General features: G+C 52.3%; 2 protein-coding genes across 6 annotated transcripts; both read left to right on the top strand.

The window, feature by feature from the left end:
• The first annotated feature begins 547 nt into the window (after positions 1-547).
• Positions 548-10,294, top strand: AP2M1 (adaptor related protein complex 2 subunit mu 1). 2 transcript variants are annotated; one of them, XM_010366193.2, is made up of 12 exons: positions 548-818; positions 2,825-2,941; positions 4,740-5,005; positions 6,067-6,149; positions 6,543-6,548; positions 6,747-6,882; positions 6,983-7,124; positions 7,598-7,717; positions 7,813-7,948; positions 8,052-8,149; positions 8,626-8,737; positions 9,680-10,294. In XM_010366193.2, exons 2-12 carry the CDS (start codon positions 2,868-2,870, stop codon positions 9,812-9,814), a joined length of 1,308 nt encoding a protein of 435 aa, XP_010364495.1. In that variant the 5' UTR covers positions 548-818; positions 2,825-2,867; the 3' UTR covers positions 9,815-10,294. The 2 variants fall into 2 exon arrangements, with proteins under 2 accessions (XP_010364495.1, XP_010364496.1); XM_010366194.2 differs by lacking the exon at positions 6,543-6,548.
• Positions 10,295-12,223: 1,929 nt separating this feature from the next.
• On the top strand, positions 12,224-20,892 carry ABCF3 (ATP binding cassette subfamily F member 3). Of its 4 annotated transcripts, none has more exons than XM_010366192.2 (21): positions 12,224-12,477; positions 12,704-12,851; positions 12,991-13,070; positions 13,588-13,634; positions 13,857-13,954; positions 14,054-14,176; positions 14,333-14,599; positions 14,925-15,005; positions 15,093-15,152; positions 15,252-15,308; positions 15,419-15,441; positions 15,552-15,607; positions 15,721-15,921; positions 16,018-16,094; positions 17,491-17,535; positions 17,615-17,747; positions 19,067-19,155; positions 19,266-19,357; positions 19,540-19,672; positions 19,804-19,891; positions 19,980-20,448. In XM_010366192.2, the coding sequence occupies exons 1-21, from the start codon at positions 12,405-12,407 to the stop codon at positions 20,136-20,138; spliced, it is 2,130 nt and encodes a 709-aa protein (XP_010364494.1). In that variant the 5' UTR covers positions 12,224-12,404; the 3' UTR covers positions 20,139-20,448. The 4 variants fall into 4 exon arrangements, with proteins under 4 accessions (XP_010364494.1, XP_030787192.1, XP_030787184.1 ...); XM_030931332.1 differs by having other exon boundaries at positions 12,271-12,477; positions 13,555-13,634; positions 19,980-20,446; XM_030931324.1 differs by having other exon boundaries at positions 12,385-12,477; positions 12,704-13,070; positions 19,980-20,453.
• The last annotated feature ends 348 nt before the right edge of the window (positions 20,893-21,240 follow it).

Below are 21,240 nucleotides of genomic sequence, written 5' to 3'. Positions count from 1 at the left end.
GTCACTAGAAGGCATGCACAATCGCATAGGTATAGCTAAGGAGAACATCGGCTCGTTCATGAAAAGCTGTAGCTGACCTCGAGGAAGAGTGTACAGTCATGGACATATTTGTGAAAAGGTTTAGTTTCTTCCCAAGTAGTCTCCTCTTTCCTCCCCGCTCCTCTCCTTGGGTCTTGATCCCTTGGAAAAAGCTCATGTCCGGAATACATGAGAAAAGCTTGGGAGAATCAGAGGTAGTGTTAGAAAGCAGTAAATTCAGTACAAACACTTCTGCCAAGTTGTATTTATTTGTGTGCAAAATGAGGACAGCCAGTCCTGGGACTCTGGAGACCAGAAAAGGCCTACAGCAATCCCAGGCTTAACAGATGTGCTTCTACAAATGGCATTAATATTCCAAAACTCTCCAAAACATAAATAGGAACAGGAGGAAGTGCTGGGACTACAATTCCCAGAGCGCTCAGTGAAAAGAAAAAAAAAATGAGGCGGGTAGAGCGGTGTATGCTGGAATGTGTATTTCTGGTAGGGCCGGCTAAGGCCACGCCTACCCCTTCCTGAGGCGGGGACGGTTTCTCGAAAGTAGTCGGTAGTTGTAGTTTTGCTAAACCTAGAGAGCTTCAAATTGCAAGCAAGGAGGCCGCGAGGCCTGACGGGATTTGTAGTCGGCGCAAGAGGCGGGCGCGCACGCGCAGCCGGGACCGGGGCGGGGCCGCGGCACTGCGGTGAAAGCCGAGGCAGCGGGCAGACGAGCAGGGGGAGGGCGGACATCTTGGGATCCGGAGAGTGGCCGGGCCGGCAGAGAAGGGCGCTCGGGACACCAGGTGAGCCGGGGATCTGGCCTTATGGCGTGGGGGAGGACGCCGCGGGTCGTCTGCTTCGCCGCCCAGTTTTGTCCTGCCCTGCGCTGAGCTGGCGGAAAGCTGCCCACACCCGGGAGTGGCTTCAGCCTTCAGACCCGGGAGCTAGCTGACGGTGGGGCGGGGGCGCCCGGGGCGAGGTTGCAGGGCTGGCGGGGAGCGGTGCCCTCCACCTGACCCGCCTGGCGCCTCCCATGAGAGGGATACCGCCTGAAATTCTCCCAGAGCAGGAAAGCTGCGCAGCGCCCCCTCCCTAGGATAGTGCCAACCCCCTACCCCTCCGCGCAAGGACAATTTCCCCGTCTCGTAGGACAGTGACACCCCCTTGTTCCGCCTCCTTGCACCGTGACAGATCTCACACCATGCGGCGCCCCCTCCTCTCAGTTCAGTGACATCCCACGGCTTTTCTTCCTTAGACCTGTGACAGCCCCCGCGACCCATGGCACCATCTTTTCCCACGATATCTCCCCAAGGCGAAAAGCCCACCGCCCCCTCATTACTCTGCACCTGAACCCCAAGCAGGCTCTGTCTCCCCAGCTTTCCCTTATTTACTACCGTCAATTTCCCCCTGCTGGTTTTTCCTTCTTAAAACCTTGACCTTTTCCATACTGGAAACCCTTACCTTTAGGTGCACTCCACCAGCCCAGTTTGCTGCTGTGGGCTCACCTGGGGACGCTGCCTGGCTGTCACTGCCGGTCTTTCCCCTTAACTAAATGTTCCATTCCTGCGCAAGGCCCCACCTCTGGTTCTCGGGTGCCCTTCCCTACCTACCACTCGATACCTGTGGACTTGGTTCTTTGCCCCAGGCTCTACCTCCATTTTGCATCTCCTCTACCAGCCTGTTTGGGACTGAGGAATGGGATGAGTTCACCACCTTGAGGGGCCGCTCACCCCTCTGGAAGACCTCGACAGCCACAGGAAAAGGCTTTATTTTCCAGTTTAGAAAAGTCTTCTAAAGTACTCCCTGTGAAATTAATACCAGGGCTAATCCAGGAAATCTAAAAGCAAATTAATGCCTTTTCTCAAGCAGTCTAAATTAATTTGACCCAAATAATTTGGATAATTCAGGCATCCTGAAATCCCTTCCTCTTGTTTATAGGCACCCAGGCCAGAAATGAGTTACTTGATGGGCCTGGAATCACGATTTCAGATGGAAGGATTTCTTAATTTTATGAGCCTGCACTACCCCCACCCCCCAGTCCTTACTTTTATTGCATTCCAGAGCTTTTTGAAAGGGGGGTGGTAGTCAGAAATAACTGTAGTAAGCAGCTTAGGTGATGAAAGTGTAGTCTGCCAGCACTAGGACCTTCCTCCTTTGCCCTTTGCCTTCTTATTCCACTGCCTGGAAGAGGTTAAGCCACACTCCCGGGTCCACATTAGGGCCTAAGGGCTCCGTTCTCTTCTCCTCACACCCTTTCTTGGAATGTTTGAATTCTGTGAATTAGAATGCCGGAAGTTCAGGCCCTGCGACCTTCTCTGAAGGGTAGTGGAGCCCGAGAGACTGGATGCTCTAAAGGTTATGCCTGGGGGCCCCAGGCCTGAACCAACTGGAGTAATTCCTACCGCCATTCCTGCAGCCGCAGGCAGGCTGGCAGGCCGGCAGGCTGGCAGGCCTTAGTGACTCACTGGCGGGAGCCTGAGAGTCTGCACAGGAGGGGGCCGAAAAGGATCATTCCTGAGCTCAGTGCTGGGGAGAGGGGGCGGGGTTGCTGATGCTCAGCCCCAGGAAAGGGAGGGTCAAAATGGCCTTAGAGTCCTGAGCCTAATCTCTCTCAGTTTCTTTCTCCCATCCAGTGTGGAATAAACAGGAACTGGAGCCTAGCTGAGGGGAGGGGCATGTCTGGGAGGGCTGCAGGGTCACTTGCTAAAGGGTTGAGTCAGGAAAAAAGCTCCAGTGATCCGCACAGCTCCACAGGGGATGTTGGCAGGGATTCTGAGGTCTTCTTTTACCCCGCCCCCGCCTATCCTAGGTCTGTTCTCAGAGCAATGGGCCGCGGAGACTGATCTGCCGCCATGATTGGAGGCTTATTCATCTATAATCACAAAGGGGAGGTGCTCATCTCCCGAGTCTACCGAGATGACATCGGGTGAGTCCTCTGGCGGAGCCAGCTGTGCCCCACCACTCCAGCCCCCCAGCCCCAGCATGCAGGATTAGGTCTGTTCCCACCAGAGGCTTGACTTGGGCCACCCTGACCCCTGGCTGCACCCTGGAAGCTCAGCTAGTGTAGCCTGGCTCCCATTAGGTCTGGTGGTATTCGCCCGGCAACCAGCCTGCTGGCCCCTAGGTGGGACCTGTGGAATGGCATGGTCCCACAGCTTTAGGAACGTCTGCCCTTCCTGCATCCTGTTTCTCTATTCAGGCCTGGTTGCTGGAGATGAGTGCCTTTGCCCAGGCTGGTGAATTTCTTCTGAGGAGAAGGAGAAATATCTCTAGTGGGTGGGGTTAGTGGCCAGGCTGGAGAGACTAATCCATCCAAGCCTTGCTCTGAGAAGCCCTTCCCATATCAAGCGCCTTCACAGGATTCTATTGAAAGCCTCTCCAGGCTACCCAATCCTCTCCTGCTCCCTTTCTCAGGAGTCAGGCTGCTGACTCAGCTGTCTTCAGTTCCTCTGGGCCATTCCTGGGGGAGAGGCTGGGAGGGAGCGTGAGGCACTCTCTGGGTCACTGAGAAAGGGCAGGGAGGCCATGCTACCCTCTCTGATTTATCAGAGTAGACCCAGAGCGGCTCCATATCCTGGGCCTTCACACAGAGCCACAGCCTGCCTTCTCATTCTGCGCCCCCTTGCACACCCTGGACCTATCCTAGCCTCCGCGGCGCTAATGAGATTAGGCTCCTCTGGTTCCTGCTGCCTGTTTTTCTTCCTCAGAGAGCTTGAGATAAAGTCACAGAATGGGCCTGTGGCAGTGCTCCTCATTTGGCTCCCTGGCTGATGGGCTGGCCTGGCCCTTGCGGGTGTTTGTCCATTGGCTGGTGGTGTGGCATGAGCTAGAGCTGCAGCTGTGACAAGGCCTGGCCTGCCTGAACCTGGCTGGCTACACCCCCCACTCCCGGCTCCCCTCCTGCGTTGGATGGACTAGGCAAGCCAAGGCCAGGTCACACGCCGCCTTGCCTGTCTTGTCTGCTTCCACCTCACGGTGTGTGCTGCCTTCCTGGTGTGTTGTGTGTCTAACCCTCTCTCTCGTTGCTGTCACTCTCCTCTTCTTGCTGGCGTCATTTCTCTCATCCCATCTCATTGACTGCCGTAGCAATAGGTAAGCGGCCTCTCAAGCTGCTGCCCAGGTACAGGTGGGTGGGGGCCCTGCCCCCATCATTGTTTTCCTGCATCCTTTTTCATTCCCTGAACTTGCTCTGGAGTTGGATCCTGGGCAAGAATGGGTAGCACAGTTCCATGGCCCCTTGGTACTTCCTCCTTTGTGACTTCTGAAGCCATGTTGGCTTTGTCTAACATCTGGAGGAGTCGGCCCTCCCCACTGGTGGGATCACTAGCGGGAGGACTGGAGAAGCAGTGTCTCTTTCTGTCTTGGACCTGGGAGCTTACAGGGAAGCTAGATAAAGCTGGGAAATTAGGGCCAGCCCTGGGAGTCAAGAATATCTGTCTCTAAACCTGATGAACCTCACTTTATTAAGGTTACATCGGCCTTAATAGTTGACTTCCCTATTTCTTGTGGCCTTTAGACACTAGCCCAGCTCAGGCACTCTTCCCATGCCTCCACAGGGAGTCATAAGAAGGGAACCACCCCAGTGATTTAGGCATTGGCTTTCTTTAGATTGTGTGTCAGACTTCTGCAGAAAGGTGGGTGGAGCTATTAGCAGCTGTGGTTGATCCTTGTGGGGTAAGGTTTGCCTGGGTGCTGAGCAGGCCCTATGCACCCTTTTCCCTCAGGAGGAACGCAGTGGATGCCTTTCGGGTCAATGTTATCCATGCCCGGCAGCAGGTGCGCAGCCCCGTCACCAACATTGCTCGCACCAGCTTCTTCCACGTTAAGCGGTCCAACATTTGGCTGGCAGCAGTCACCAAGCAGAATGTCAACGCTGCCATGGTCTTCGAATTCCTCTATAAGATGTGTGACGTGATGGCTGCCTACTTTGGCAAGATCAGCGAGGAAAACATCAAGAACAATTTTGTACTCATATATGAGCTGCTGGATGGTGAGGCTGGTGGGCTGGCAGGGCAGGGAGCCTAGGGTGGGAAAGAACCAGGCTGGGCCTGGCCTGAAAGTGGGTGTAGGTCCGAGGCTCTGGTACACTCTGAACTTTCTTTCCTGAGTATCTGGTCTCTTGGGCTAGGATCTCTGTGCCCCTCAGAAGGCCAGTTCACATCCAAACCTAAAGGCTGGTCTGAAATAGAACACAGAAATAGGCCAGCAGGTGGGGAGGGGAAGTTTTGGTCTTACAAGGGGCTAGGAACCTGACTCAGGTTTGGTGCTGAGCCTCCTGTATTCATCCTCTTTTCTTTGTGGCTTGGACCTTACTTCACTGACTGTCCACCCAGTTTTCCATTTCAGCAGCTGCTTCAGAGCCTGGGGGAGAGTGAGATACTACAAGCCCCTGGGGGTGCACTGTTATCTCTGTTTCTCTGTAGAGTGTGATCTAAGAGAGGTGAATCCTTCCACCTTCCCATTGTCTATTTTCTGGAGAAAACAGCTCAGAGCTTCTTGACTGGCCACCCACTGGCCATGTGACTCTTCTATTGATTTCTTTCTTTTTTTTTTTTTTTTTTTGAGACAGGGTCTTACTGTTGTCGCCTATGCTGAGTGCAGTGGTGTAATCGCAGCTCACTGAAGCCTTGACCTCCCAGGCTCAAGCAATCCTCCAGCCTTAGCCTCCTGAGTAGCTGGGACCACAGGCACATGCCACCATGCTTGGCTCATTTTTACTATTTTTTGTAGAGCTGGGTCTCGCTATGTTGCCCAGGCTGGTCTTGAACTCCTGGGCTCAAGTGATTCTCCCACCTTGGCCTCCCAAAGTGTTGGGATTACAGGCATAAGCCACTGCGCCTGGCCTTGATTTCTCTATTTGAAAAACTCAAACATTTGAATTGTTTTCCTATAAAGCAGAAATCACAGAATAAATGCTACAAAGCTAGAAGACTTTGTTGCAGATGATCCCACATGGTGTTTGGGAGTTGTGCCAGTCAGACATGTGTAGGTCCAAGTAGGGACTGGAATGAGAAGGTTTGTTCAGGGGCTGATGGTTCCCTTCTTTTTCAGAGATTCTAGACTTTGGCTATCCACAGAATTCCGAGACAGGCGCGCTGAAAACCTTCATCACGCAGCAGGGCATCAAGAGTCAGGTACTTGAATTGTGCAGACTATAGTCAGGGTGCAGGCCAATCTCCCTTCATCTCAGCTGGCCCCTGAGCCTTGTCTGAGCTGACTCATAAGCCCTCCCATAACAGGAAGTGCTGGCCTGAGCCTCCTGCCATGATTGCAGGCCTATTTTGCTCTATGTGGTCCTCCCACTGCAGGAGCAGCCAATTCAGCATCTCTGTTACCAGGAATACAGCTCAATCAGTTTCCTTTTGCACTGAGGGCTGGGGGAGGAGGCCTGGTCTTGAGGCCTGGTGTTCCTCAGGAAGAGAGAGCTTGGGCCCTCTCCTATAGGATCCAAACCTCATAGCTTTCTCCTCCTTTTCTGCCTCCCTTGCTGCTTCATGTGGGCACCTCGTTGGCCCTGCGGCCTCCAGCATCAGGTAAGCCCTTCCCTTAGCTTCTGCCCTTGCTGCTTTGCTTTGTTTCTCCAGGCCCTGCCCTTTGGGGCTTATAGGGGAAAATGGATTACAGGTGGGGACTAGAAGGGATGGGGAACGAGGGTGGAGTGGGGATAGAGACAGGATGATTAAAGGGAGAGGGGAGTGAGGCCCTTGCTGTTTGTTTCTGCTCCCATGTAGACAAAAGAAGAGCAGTCACAGATCACCAGCCAGGTGACTGGGCAGATTGGCTGGCGGCGAGAGGGTATCAAGTATCGCCGGAATGAGCTCTTCCTGGATGTGCTGGAGAGTGTGAACCTGCTCATGTCCCCACAAGGTAAGGTCCCTCTCACGACAAAGCTGGAGGGGGCCCAGGGCAGGATCCTGGGCCTGCCTGCCTGACTCTGTTGCTCCCCATTTATCTGTTCCATCACCAGGGCAGGTGCTGAGTGCCCATGTGTCGGGCCGGGTGGTGATGAAGAGCTACCTGAGTGGCATGCCTGAATGCAAGTTTGGGATGAATGACAAGATTGTTATTGAAAAGCAGGGCAAAGGCACAGCTGATGAAACAAGCAAGAGGTGCCTGAGGCAGGAGAGCTGGTGGGAAAGGGTGTCCCTTGGAGGGCTCAGTGGGGTCTAGTGAACCACAAGTTTCTTCTGGATTTCATTCCCACTGTAATTGCAAACTCTGTTCCTGACGGTAAGCCTGGCTGTTCGCTCTTGACATTAGTGCTAAGAGAGATGAGGGGATTGTCCTCAGAGCAAGCCCCTTTGTGTGGTCCCTAGGACCAAGGCCTCTTCTGTACATACTGACAGCCTCCTCTGCCCAGTGTGCCTGAAACACCCAGGTCCCGAGCAGCAGGGCCCCCAAGAGATGAGTTTACAAGGTTTTCCTCTCATCCCAAGCTCTGGGGCAGACCTCCGAGTCAGAAAGCTGCATTCTAGCAGCTTTTCATAGTCTCTGGTGCCAGCCTGGGGTGGAGTGGTCTCCTAGCATGACACCTGTCATTCTCCTGTACCAATGAGACCTCCTCTTGTGCCCCTGCTTGCAGTGGGAAGCAATCAATTGCCATTGATGACTGCACCTTCCACCAGTGTGTACGACTCAGCAAGTTTGACTCTGAACGCAGCATCAGCTTTATCCCGCCAGATGGAGAGTTTGAGCTTATGAGGTACATTGGGGTGTGAGGAGGCAGCCAGTGCTGCTGGCAGATTGGGGAGAGGAAGTGGGTCAGCTCTTTGGTAACCTTGCTTCCCATCCCATAAGGTATCGCACAACCAAGGACATCATCCTTCCCTTCCGGGTGATCCCGCTAGTGCGAGAAGTGGGACGCACCAAACTGGAGGTCAAGGTGGTCATCAAGTCCAACTTTAAACCCTCACTGCTGGCTCAGAAGATTGAGGTGAGGACAAGGGGCTCGGGGAGGAGGAAGAACTTGTCCCTAGGAATAAAGGCAGCTGATGTCACAGCTTGACAGAGCTCCCTGACAGGTGTGTCACTTCTAGGTGAGGATCCCAACCCCACTGAACACAAGTGGGGTGCAGGTGATCTGCATGAAGGGGAAGGCCAAGTACAAGGCCAGCGAGAATGCCATCGTGTGGAAGTGAGTCTTTCCTTCATTAGGCCACAGCAGGTTCAAGATCCCAGTGTACCCTCGTTTTCACCTTTGATCCTCCTGAATGAGGGGTGGGGGAGTGTGCCTGTTTGCTTTTCTAGGAGCCTCTGCTTGTACTGTCAGCCTTTATACCTCCATGTGAGTATGTACACGCCTGCATTTGGGTTCATGCACGTGCTTATTTTTTAAGATGCTTTGGCATTTCCCTGCTTGCCTCTGTAACGTATCTGTGAAGCAGACAAAGCAAAGATAGCATGCCCAAGTGTCTAGGCAGAAACTGCATCCTGTTGTCCTAAAGAAGTAGACCCAAGCTTCCATAGCAAGTGGTTAGCAGGGTCCTGATCACTTCTCCTTGTTCTGGCACCTCCTGCAAGCTCCTGGGCGTGCTCCTTTCTTAAAATGGGCAACTGCCCTTGAAACTCCTCCAAGCTACAATGGGCTGCCCGTTGTCCCTGTGTTCCTAGGATCAAGCGCATGGCAGGCATGAAGGAATCGCAGATCAGCGCAGAGATTGAGCTTCTGCCTACCAACGACAAGAAGAAATGGGCTCGACCCCCCATTTCCATGAACTTTGAGGTATGGCAGAGGAGGGGCCTAGAGTCATGCCAGGGTATGCTGGAAAAGCTCTTAGAGATCATTCCGATAAACCACTGCACCTTAGAGGTGAGGAAACAGGCCTTTAGAAAGAAGAACTGGCTTTAATTCATAGATCCATTCCTCCCCTTTCAAGCCTCTTAGTAGAAGTTACTATTCATAGTGAGGCAAATCTTTTACTTCTCTTAGCTTGTCCTAACACAGTTCTTTTTTTTTTTTTTTTTTTTTTTTTTTTTGAGACAGAGTATCACTCTGTCACCCAGGCTGGAGTGCGGTGGCCGGATCTCAGCTCACTGCAAGCTCCGCCTCCCAGGTTCACACCATTCTCCTGCCTCAGCCTCCCGAGTAGCTGGGACTACAGGCGCCTGCCACCTCGCCCGGCTAGTTTTTTTATATTTTTTAGTAGAGACGGGGTTTCACCGTGTTAGCCAGGATGGTCTTGATCTCCTGACCTCGTGATCCGCCCGTCTCGGCCTCCCAAAGTGCTGGGATTACAGGCTTGAGCCACCGCGCCCGGCCGTCCTAACACAAGTTCTTTCGAAAAACTTAGATTGTTTAAATGCCAGGTAAGACACAAAGTTTACTTACAGACAGGATAATGGGCTGACTTTGCTTTGCGCATGTTAGACATAATTTTCTCCACCTTATTTTTAAGTCCATAATATTGAGCAGGATAAGTATTATTCTAAAGCAGTTCGTTGGTTGCTGTCTCCTGCTGATGAAAGGAACTGATTCCGGGCGTCACCGGCAGGGCTTTCTTCTTCAGTCACCTCTTGGAGGGTCCCTCACCACCCCAGCTTCTTTAAGGACCCCAGCCATTCAAACACCTGTAGTAGAGATGAAGTAGGGCAGGGCAACGGGAATTCCCAGAGGAGAGCAGCTGTAAGAGGAAGGCCACATTTCTAATGAGCTGTCCTTGCCCAGGTGCCATTTGCGCCCTCTGGCCTCAAGGTGCGCTACTTGAAGGTATTTGAACCGAAGCTGAACTACAGCGACCATGATGTCATCAAATGGGTGCGCTACATTGGCCGCAGCGGCATATATGAAACTCGCTGCTAGCTGCCACTAGGCAGCTAGCCCACCTCCCCACCCACCCTCTTCCACAGGTCCAGGTGCCGCTCCCTCTCCCACCACACATCAGTGTCTCCTCCCTCCTGCTTTGCTGCCTTCCCTTTGCACCAGCCCCTGAGTCTAGGTCTGGGCCAAGCACATTGCAAGTGGGACTGGTGGAGTAGCCCCTGGGCTCCCTGGACAGGGAAGTTCTGAGGCTCCTGCTCTCCCCTCCACCTGTCTGTCCTGGCCTAGTGCCAGGCTCTGAGTTCTGTGACCAAAGCCAGGTGGGTTCCCTTTCCTTCCCACGCCTGTGGCCGCACCTCTGGAGTGGGAGGGTTGGTTGCACCCCTCACCTCAGAGCTCCCCCAAAGGCCAGTAACGGATCCCCAGCCCTCAGTCCCTACTCTGCTTTGGGATAGTGTGAGCTTCATTTTGTACACGTGTGACTTCGTCCAGTTATAAACCCAATAAACTCTGTAGAGTGGAGTTGCTGGCTAAGTGTTGATGTGGGAGCTACGTGGGGAGGGAACTGAACTGGTGTTGCTCTCTCCGCAGTTTTCTGTTCTGAATACTCTAAAGGCTCTTTCCTTGTCTTGTCCCAGTTAGGTGTCTCCTGGGCCATCCGAGCCCTTATCCTTGTGGGTTTTGGGCCCAGGTTTCCTGGCTCCTCTAAGTAAGCCTCAAGGGCAAGCAGACCCAGCGGGCCCCAGTACCCTGGGGGTAGATCTTTCCCTAGCTCCTTTTTATTCCCCCTGGTCCTCGGACTCCTAGGCTCAAGAGATCCTACCTGCCTCAGCCTCTGGAGTAGCTGGGATTACAAGCACACGCCACCACAGCACCCAGCTCTTTCTCCAATTCTTAGGCAGACATTTTCTAATTAGATTAAGTATAGATTAAGTGAAGTTTACATTTGGTCTTATAGCCATCCTAAGAAATTGACCTTTTAATTCCATCATTTACCCAGGCTTCCCAAATCTTGCTGAGTGGGTGGTAGGAGGAAAGATTTGCAAGCAGAATAATACAATGGACTGGGTGCGGTGGCTCACACTGTAACCCCAGCGCTTTGGGAGGCCGAGGTGGGTGGATCACCTGAAGTCAGGAATTCGAGACCAGCCTGACCAACATGGAGAAACCCCGTCTCGACTAAAATTACAAAAGTAGCTGGGCATGGTGGTGCATGTCTGTAATCCCAGCTGTTCGGGAGGCTGAGGCAGGAGAATGGCTTGTACCCAGGAGGTGGAGGTTGCAGTGAGCCAAGATCACGCCATTGCACTCCAGCCTGGGCAACAAGAGTGAAACTCCGTCTCAAATGAAAAAACAAAAAAAAGAATATGATGCATCTCCATGTCTCATCACCCAACTTCAACTATGATCAGTGTGTGACCTGTTCCTTAATATCACATCCAATCTGTGTTCACTAACCAGGTGTCTTACCAAATTTTTCCAGACAAGGTCCATTGTGGTTGGTTAATGCTTCTCAAATTTTAAAAATTGATGTTTCCCTTCAGGTCTTGCAATTTTGTCGAAGAAACCAGAGTTCTGTAGTTTCCCCCATCAGAATTTGCCTGTTGTCCCCAAGAAGTCACTTAACATATTCCTCTTTACCTATATTTCCTGTAAAATGGTTCAGTATCCGGATTGATTCCTCATGATGGCAGTGTTTAATCCAAAGAGGTGAATGGGTAATGTAATTTTCGGTGCCACTTTTAGAAAACCATCGGAGGAATATTTACGTTTTAAATGTAAAGCAGTAGCGTCATTTTGGAGGAAATTCCTAACTTCCTGAGGGAATCAGTGAAAGGAAATAGCCTTTTACTAGCATTTACTGAGTGCGGAGAAGTCTGCTTTGGGTGTACGTAAGGAATAATTTATACAGGCCACATTGTCCTGGTTTTCTTGCCCTTTGGCGGTGGATTTGGTCGTGCCCTGGGGTGGTGGAAGAACTGAATTGGCTTCATTCACAAAGGTCGGCTGAATTAAGTGTGAAGAGGCAGGTCGCGGCGGGGAGGCGGGTGGCGCTGGCAACCAGGCTGAGGAGCCCGTAGGGTGTGGGGACCCACGAAGCAAAGCACTGAGCAGGGGGCTTCTGAGAGGGACCGGGGTGAGTCAGCAAAGCTCTGGGCGGGCTCCAAAATGGACCTGGCTGGGTGCGCAGCAGCAGCAGCAGCAGACGCGCCTCGGGGGAGCGCATAAAACCTGGCAAAGCCAAAATACTTTATCAGCCGCTTGCCTCTTGGGAGGCTCCCATCCGCCAGACCACCGGTGCCTCGCGGCCCTGATAAACCTTGAGCTCCCACCCCACCCCTCGCTCCGAAAACTCCACCTCCCAGAAGGCAGCAAGAACCGCACATGTGGCTAATCTTTCAGCGGAAAAGGCGTCGCGCACGCGCAGAGAGAGCGGCTCCGGCGCAGACTCGGCGCCTCTCCTCAAGGCCCCGTTCGCCCCGCCCACCGGGCTCCGCGCACGCCGCTCCTTTTCTTGCGTCACCGCTACGCATGCGCCTTGCAAGGAAGGGCGAGCTTTCGGGGGCAAGGCAGGGGGCGGGCCTAGGCCGGGGTCTCACAGCGACTGCGCGGACGGGCTCCTGACTGGAACATGGCGACTTGCGCCGAAATCCTGCGGAGCGAGTTCCCCGAAATTGACGGACAAGTCTTCGACTACGTGACGGGTAAGCAGAACTGAATCGGCCGGCTGAGGAGACCGAAGTGGATGTTGGGGGAAAGTCTAAGCGAGCGTCGTGCCTGGGACTGTTGCCAGGCCTCTCCTCTGCATGACCTCTTGTCCCGGGGGCCGGTTGGGTCTGGAGCCTGGAGTGGGGCCTCTGTCTGGGGACTGAAGCTGCTTGTGTGTCCACCCTACCCGATACCTTCCTCGTTCTACCACGCCCTGCTCAGGCGTCTTGCACAGCGGCAGCGCGGACTTCGAGTCTGTGGATGACCTGGTGGAAGCTGTGGGGGAACTATTGCAAGAGGTGTCCGGGGACAGCAAGGATGACGCGGGCATCAGGGCCGTGTGCCAGCGCATGTACAACACTCTGCGCCTGTATGTGCCAGGGAGTACGGGTTGATGGGGGCGAAAGGGCGGCGAACGGTCCGGAGACAAGAGGTGGGGGAAGAAGATCTGATGGCCATAGAGCTTTTCCCTCAACTCCTAACTGCGCTTTCTATCCCTACCCACATAGGGCTGAGCCACAGAGCCAGGGAAATAGCCAGGTGCTACTGGACTCTCCCATCCAGTTGTCAAAGATAACAGAGAACTACGGTGAGAGTGAGGGGAGGTTGAACTAACTGCCCTCCTGTCCTTTTCTCCGCCCCCAACCATCTGCTCCCTGCAGCTTAGGGCTCCTACGTCTTTTCCACAGGACAGGGTTGTAGGAGCTAGTTGATGTCTTCCCAGAAGGCAAAAGACCCCATGATGGGGATGGGGAGGAGGTTGGAGGGTTCTCCCAGCTCTTGGGTGTGGTAGGAAGCATAAGAGCCTGGAGCTGGGCAGACTTGCTTTCACCCCCAATTTTGCAACTTACTAACCAGCTGCATGATCTTGTAAGAGTTACCTTCCCCAGCCTCGTCTATGCCTCTTTATCCTTTTATGTGAGTTTTTTGTTTGTTTTGTTTGTTTTTGTTTTGTTTTAGTGCAGGGAAGATAATAGCCATCTATCTGCAGGATTATAAGGCTTTATAGAAAACGTCTGTGTCTGTGCCTGGTTCATATTAGTCACTCAAAGTGTTAGTTTCCCTTCCCTCAGGGAGAAGGTGACTGCTTTTCTTATCGCTTACAGACTGTGGAACCAAACTTCCAGGACTGCTAAAGAGGGAACAGTCCTCGGTGAGGAGGAGGAAGCAAGGGAGGGGACTGTGTCTGTGATGGGGTTGGGAGTTGACTGTCTAATTGGAGTATCTTTTTGGGGGATTTCTGACTATGTCTTTCCCTGAGCCTTTGAGTCTGTTCATCATGGGTAAGTTAAGAGGGTTTACTCAAGATGTTCTCTCTTGGGGTTCCTTTCTGAGCCTACACCCTAGAGTGAAGTCAATGTGTTTGGACCCTTAGACAGTGAATGCAAAGAAGTTGGAGAAGGCCGAGGCTCGACTTAAGGCAAAGCAGGAGAAGCGCTCAGAGAAGGACACGCTCAAGACCAGCAACCCTCTGTGAGTGGGGGAAGCATGGCTCAGAAGAGAGCGGAGCAGTTTTTGCCTGGACAGAAGGTGGTGGGGAGCACTAAGAGCTGTCCATTTCTCCCTTTAAAGAGTCTTAGAAGAGGCATCAGCCAGCCAGGCAGGCAGCAGAAAAGAGAGTCGGCTGGAATCATCTGGCAAGAACAAATCCTATGATGTGCGAATTGAGAACTTTGATGTGTCTTTTGGCGATAGGTGAGGGGATAGTGGTGACGGGGTTGGCTTTCTTTTTCTAATCAGAGGAGAATTTGGAGAGATGAAACGGGGCTACAAACAATGTGAGGTTTGTCATTAAACTTGCTGTGCACCTATTTCTAGAGCATCTTTGGTCTCCTTTCTCCACTCCTGCAGAGTATTGCTGGCTGGAGCAGATGTGAACCTGGCATGGGGCCGCCGTTATGGGCTGGTGGGGCGGAATGGGTTGGGGAAGACAACGTTACTGAAGATGCTAGCCACCCGGAGTCTGCGGGTTCCAGCCCACATTTCCCTGCTGCACGTTGAGCAAGAGGTTGCTGGAGATGACACTCCTGCCCTGCAGAGTGTGCTGGAGAGTGACAGTGTGCGAGAGGATTTGCTACGGCGGGAGCGGGAGCTCAGTGCCCAGATTGCTGCTGGCAGGTGAGGGCTTCCGGCTAGGGAGCAACCAGCAGCTGCTGTCCCTCACAGAGTGCCTGCCATCCTGGAACAATCCATAATTTGCATGTCCATCCTAGTAATCAGCAGAGCTTAGAACTTGGCACTCTGGGACTGAGAAGCCCTTGTTCTTTCCACAGTGCCCATTTCCATAGTGCCCAAGGTAATGAGCACTGTGCAAATCCTTCCTGTATTCTCTTCCTCTTCCAGCCACAAGGTAGCCAATGGCCTTCTTTCCAATGGTATAGGGTGCAGGACATCCTCCTGGACTGCCCCCACTTAGGCCAATTGCTGTTTCTCCTCCCTCCAGGGCAGAGGGCTCTGAAGCTGCAGAGCTGGCAGAAATCTATGCCAAACTGGAGGAGATTGAGGCTGACAAGGCACCTGCTAGGTATTTAAAGCTCCCCCTCCTTCCTTCAGATTTCCTTTCCCTTCTGTGGACTGTTCCAACTGAGTTTTTCAATTTCTTCTCTACTAGGGCGTCAGTCATTCTCGCTGGGCTTGGCTTTACCCCTAAAATGCAGCAGCAGCCCACCCGGTGAGTGACCCTTGCCATTCTTGGCTTTGAACCCTGTTGTCTCAGCCGCTTCCTGCCCTGATGAACACCCACCCCTAATGTGGCTCCATCATTCTTTAGGGAGTTCTCAGGTGGCTGGAGGATGAGGCTGGCCCTGGCCCGGGCCCTATTTGCTAGGTGAGTCTTCTGGGCCAGTGTATGGATCCCTGTGGAAGATTGGTCTTAGCTCTTGAGAAGTGGCATGAGTTGCTGACCGAAAACCTCATGCGGTGTATTCTTTTTCATAGGCCAGATCTTCTGCTGTTAGATGGTGAGTTTGAAATGGGGTACCCTGACTTTAGGATGGACGGGGGTGGTAGCATCCACATTCCTAGTTCTCCAGCCCTTCAATCCCAAGTGTGTGCTCCCCTCCTTCTCCAGAACCTACAAACATGCTGGATGTCAGGGCCATACTGTGGCTGGAGAATTACCTGCAGGTGAGTGCCTGTGGTTGCTGGAGTGGGTTGGGAAAGGTCGGCCTCCAAGATACCTGGGGGCCTGAGAACTGACTGCCCTCCCAAACTGGGCCTGCTGTCCTGTGACCCCTCAGACATGGCCCTCCACAATCCTAGTCGTCTCCCACGACCGCAACTTCTTGAATGCCATCGCCACGGACATCATCCACCTGCACAGCCAGCGGCTAGATGGTTACCGGGGAGACTTTGAGACCTTCATCAAGAGTAAGCAGGAGCGGCTGCTCAACCAGCAGCGTGAATACGAGGCACAGCAGCAGTATCGCCAGCACATCCAGGTGTGGGGCCTGGCAGGGCTAGGGGTCCCATCCCAGGGGTTCCAGAGTGGGGGATGTTGGGGAGTTTGACCAGTGCCTGCACTCTTCCACCTGCAGGTTTTCATTGACCGGTTTCGCTACAATGCCAACAGGGCCTCTCAAGTGCAGAGTAAACTCAAGATGCTGGAGAAGCTGTGAGTACAGCATCCTTGGCCGGGCCCTGACTCCTGTTCTCTTGGTCTCCTTCCTTATTTGCAGGCCACCCTTGCCCTACCATTCCAGGTCTCCCCTTCGCTAGAAGCCACCTGTGACTTCCTCCTCTGCTGGGAGGCAGAGTATTCCACATTGTTCTTGGAAGGCTAATCTTGACTAGCACGTGGCAACCACTAATTTACTTCCTGTTTCTGCTTCTATGTATCTGCTTATTCTGGGCGTTTCATATAAATGGAATCGTACAGTATGTGACCTTTGTGCCTGGCGTCTTTCACCTGGCATCATGTGTGAGGCTCATCCATGTTGTAGTGTGCATCAGAGCTTCATTTCTTTTTTTTTTTTTTTTTTTTTTTTTTTTTCTTTTTTTGAGGCGGAGTCTCGCTCTGTCGCCCAGACTGGAGTGCAGTGGCCGGATCTCAGCTCACTGCAAGCTCCGCCTCCCGGGTTTACGCCATTCTCCTGCCTCAGCCTCCCGAGTAGCTGGGACTACAGGCGCCCGCCACCTCGCCCGGCTAGTTTTTGTATTTTTTAGTAGAGACGGGGTTTCACCGTGTTAGTCAGGATGGTCTCGATCTCCTGACCTCGTGATCCGCCCGTCTCGGCCTCCCAAAGTGCTGGGATTACAGGCTTGAGCCACCGCGCCCGGCCAGAGCTTCATTTCTTTTCGTGGCTGGATAATCTATTGTGTGAATATACAACATTTTGTTTATTGAGTCATTAGGGGACATTTGGGTTGTTTCCATTTTGGTAATTATGAGTAATGTTGCTGTGGACACTGGTGTACAAATTTTTGTGTGGTCATATGTTTTCAGCTTGCTTGGGTGCATATCTAGGCTCAGAATTGCTGGGTTACATGGCAATTCCACATTAATGTTTTGAGGAACTGTCAAACTGTTTTCTACAGCAGCAACATCATTTTGCATTCCTACCAGCAAGGAATGAGAGTTCCGATTTCTTCACGTCTTTGGCAACACTGTTATTGACTGTTTGTTTTTTTAGTTTTAGCCATCCTAGTGGCTGTGAAGTGATAGCTCATTGTGGTTTTGATTTGCATTTCCTTAATAACCAATGACAATGTGCACTGGGAGTTTAACCTTGAAGTGCCCTTTCTATAAGTGCTGGCAGGAAGCTTAAAATCATAAGGCTTAGATGTTTGCAACATGGAAACATCACAATATAGTAACTGGGGGTAAAAAGTCACAAAAAGCCTAATTCTATTTTTTAGCATGCAGTAAATGAGAACAGTGTACTCTAAAGTAATGATACCTGAGTGGTAGGAGTATAAGCCCTTTCTAAGTTTTCTCTGAACATATATTACTTGTATAGGAAGTTGTTTTTTTAAGTCATAAATCTAGTCTACCTGATCTCTTCCCCCAGGCCTGAGCTGAAGCCTGTGGACAAGGAATCAGAGGTCGTAATGAAGTAAGTGCTGGGCCAGTGGGGCTGGTGGGGAATTGCTTGCTTCCAACTGCCCCCACATCCTCACCCCTACCTCCTGCAGATTCCCTGATGGGTTTGAGAAGTTCTCGCCACCAATTCTGCAGCTAGATGAGGTGGATTTCTACTATGATCCGAAGCACGTCATCTTCAGTCGCCTATCCGTGTCTGCTGATCTCGAGTCTCGCATCTGTGTGGTATGGCTGCTGTTTCTCTGTGCTGTGAGCTGGGAGTCTCCTGTCACAGTGTGTGGTGTGGATTGGCCCAGATCCTCAAGCTGTAAAGGGATGAGGTCCATGGAACAGGAGAGAGGACCTGGGCTAAGGACTTGGCAGGACTTATACTAGCCCTGTCCTCTGGCTGCACAGCGCTGCTCTTCAGGGAGGAAGAGCCTGGTATATAGTGTTTTAAAAATACTTAAAGTAGTGCTTTACCTTATTGATCTTAGTTCTGAGTTTTCTAAATCTTGAGACATTGAGGAGACAGCATGGGCTTCAGGGTCAGACTTCGGATCTTGACTATACCATTTCCTAGCTTGGTTACCAAGCAGCTTCCTAATCCTTAAGATGGTGCTGGCATCTGCCTGGGATGGTATTGGGAGAAGTAAGTCCCCCCCAGCACTTAGCAAATACTCAAGTATTGATCCCCTTAGTACATGTATTTTTCTTTTCTTTTCTTTTTTTTTTTTTTGAGACAGAGTCCCGCCCTGTTGCCCAGGCTGGATTTCTATGGCACGATCTTGGCTCACTGCAACTTCCGCCTCCTGGGTTCAAACAATTCTCCCTCAGCCTCATGAGTAGCTGAGATTACAGGCACCCGCCACCATGCCCAACTTATTTTTTGTATTTTTAGCAGAGACAGCGTTTGACCATGTTGGCGAGGCTGGTCTCAAACTCCTGACCTCAAATGATTTGCTTGCCTAGGCCTCCCAAAGTGCTGGGATTACAGGCATGAGCCACTGCGCCCGGCTAGAGTCCTTAAAAGTATTTTTTTGGTTGTTGAAGGAGTCATTGGGACTGGGGACTGCTTGAGACCCCTTCTAATTTCCTTCCCTTCTGTGTTACACACAGCAGTGCTCTTTTTATTGATACATAATTATACATGTTTACGGGGTACAGAGTGATATTTCCATACATGTGTAATGTTTGAATCAGGATAATTAGCATATTCACCATAAACATTTATCACTTTATGTTGGGAACATTCAAAATCATCTAGCTTTTTAAAAATGTACAATCAGTCATTGTGAACTGTAGCATCCCTGCAGTGCTGTAGAACCCTTTAACTTATTCCTCCATTCCTCCTATCTAGCTACAATTTTGTTTTGGTTAACCAACCTCTCCCGATCCCTTCTCTCAACTCCCCTCCTCCCCGCTTACCCTTCCCAGCCTCTAGTAACCAGAACTCTACTCTCTACTTCTATATGCTAAACATTTTTTAGTGCCCATATATGAGTGAGAACTTACAGTATTTATTTTTCTGGCACACACTGTATGACGTTTTCACGTTTCTTAAGGTTGGAGAGAATGGGGCCGGGAAGTCTACCATGCTGAAGCTGCTTATGGGGGACCTGGCACCTGTTCGGGGCATCAGACATGCTCACAGGTCAGGCCCCCCCCCCGCCTCAATGAGCACACTTGCAGGCACCCATGCTTCCTGCGCTCCTTCATGGCTGTTGCCTTTGTCTGCTTTACCACCTCGGTTTCTGCCTTCAGGAATCTGAAGATTGGGTATTTCAGCCAGCACCACGTGGAGCAGTTGGACCTAAACGTCAGTGCTGTGGAACTGCTGGCACGCAAGTTTCCTGGTGAGTTGGGGATTTGAGTGGGGGAAAGAGGGATGAGACTGACCCCGGCAGCTAGACTTGCCTTGGGGTGAGTGCAGAGCAGCCCTCCCAAGCCTAGATGGAAGGACATGGGGACTTGGAGGTGTGGCTGGAGGGAGGGAGTTGGGCCAAGAAGCCACCTGATCTGGGGAGTCCTTTTCCAGGGCGACCTGAGGAGGAGTACCGTCACCAGCTGGGTCGGTATGGCATCTCCGGAGAACTGGCTATGCGCCCTGTTGCCAGCTTGTCTGGGGGCCAGAAGAGCCGAGTGGCCTTTGCTCAGATGACTATGCCCTGGTGAGGCCTCATTTTCTAGAGCTCTTCCCCTCCCATTTCCCCTTCTTGCCCAGTAGAAAACTGTATCAGAAGGCTTTATTTTCTCTCACCGCACCCCTTCACTGCCTACCTTCCTGGGTTCTGCCTTCCAGCCCCAACTTCTACATTCTGGATGAACCCACAAACCACCTGGACATGGAGACCATCGAGGCTCTGGGCCGTGCCCTCAACAGTTTCAGGGTGAGTGTGCCTTCACCCTGCCCACTCCTCCCCAGGCCTCGGTGCCTCTCGTGTCCCCCTCAGCACCTCCTGCTCTCCTGTCTTTCAGGGTGGCGTGATTCTGGTGTCCCACAATGAACGCTTTATCAGGCTGGTGTGCCGGGAGTTATGGGTGTGTGAAGGAGGCGGCGTCACCCGCGTGGAAGGAGGATTTGACCAGTACCGCGCCCTCCTCCAGGAACAGTTCCGCCGTGAAGGCTTCCTTTAGGGCTACCAGGCTGAGGACTCGCCCAGGACATGAACTGGTCTCTCAGACCCCTGGGCCACCACATAGGCCACCAACTCCAGGCCGTGGACTTCCCCCAACTTGGGGACAGCCTTATTCCCAAATGTCTCTCTCCTTTTGACTGGAGCATCTTCTGCACAACCTTGGGAGCCCATCCAAGGGTTGGTGAGGACTGGTCTCCCGGGGGCCGGGGGTCTGGGGGTACCCTCTGGGGTTATAGGTTTCCCCACTGCCCCAGCTCTGACTGGACCCCAAGTGGCTGCTATGTAAATTAAATGTCTCCCTGCGTCTCCTTTGCCTCATGTCTGCTGCTCCCTGGGCAGTGGTTGTCTCCTGTTGAGGGCTGTGGACTCTCGGATTGGCCTTTTCCTATGGCACTTGTTTCACTCACGTGGAGGAAGCAATGGCAGCACCAGCCTTGCCTCTAGAAGAGACATTGTCAAGCTGCTGGGGCATGGAGGTCATCAGCCTGCCTGGCCTTGGGGTGGGCTGAGCCAGTGGAATGAAGGGCAGTGTATTGGCATCACTGCGGTGCTGTTAGCCCTAGCCTGGGCTCAGCCTCAGCTGAAGGGGTCTTGGGTTCTGCCACCACAGCCCCCGCTGATGAGCAGTTGAACTGATTCTGTAACCTGGTCTCACACGTGGCTGGCTACTTTCTCCAGTGGTATCTGGCTCCGGCTTGCCCTGCTTCTCTGCTCTCTAGACTCAGCGCTGAAGAGAAACTGTCTTTGTCCTCACTTTGCTTAGGTGATTGCATGTTCTTTGTATTTCCTCTAACCATATAGGAGGGGCCTGGGAAATAGGGAATTTAGGACAGGGTCTAACAGGAAGACATAGAACGCTTTGTTTTCAAATTAAGCAATCTTTAAGAGGGGAGAGATGTTGAACAGAATATCATTTATAAATATTATTTCTTGAGGAGTTAGCCGTTGTATGTAATTATTATGCAGAGGACGTTAAAATGGAGACATTTGAGCTGAGCACAGTGGTGCACACCTGTAGTCCCAGCTATTGCTGAGGCTGAGGTGGGAGGATTGCTTGAACCCAGGAGTTTGAGGCCAGCCTGGGAAACTTAGTGAGACCA

The sequence above is a fragment of the Rhinopithecus roxellana genome, chromosome 1 (assembly GCF_007565055.1).
Source record: "Rhinopithecus roxellana isolate Shanxi Qingling chromosome 1, ASM756505v1, whole genome shotgun sequence".
Lineage (NCBI taxonomy): Eukaryota > Metazoa > Chordata > Mammalia > Primates > Cercopithecidae > Rhinopithecus > Rhinopithecus roxellana.
Note: the sequence above shows the minus strand (reverse complement) of the source record. Positions and strands in the feature narration are given on the sequence as shown.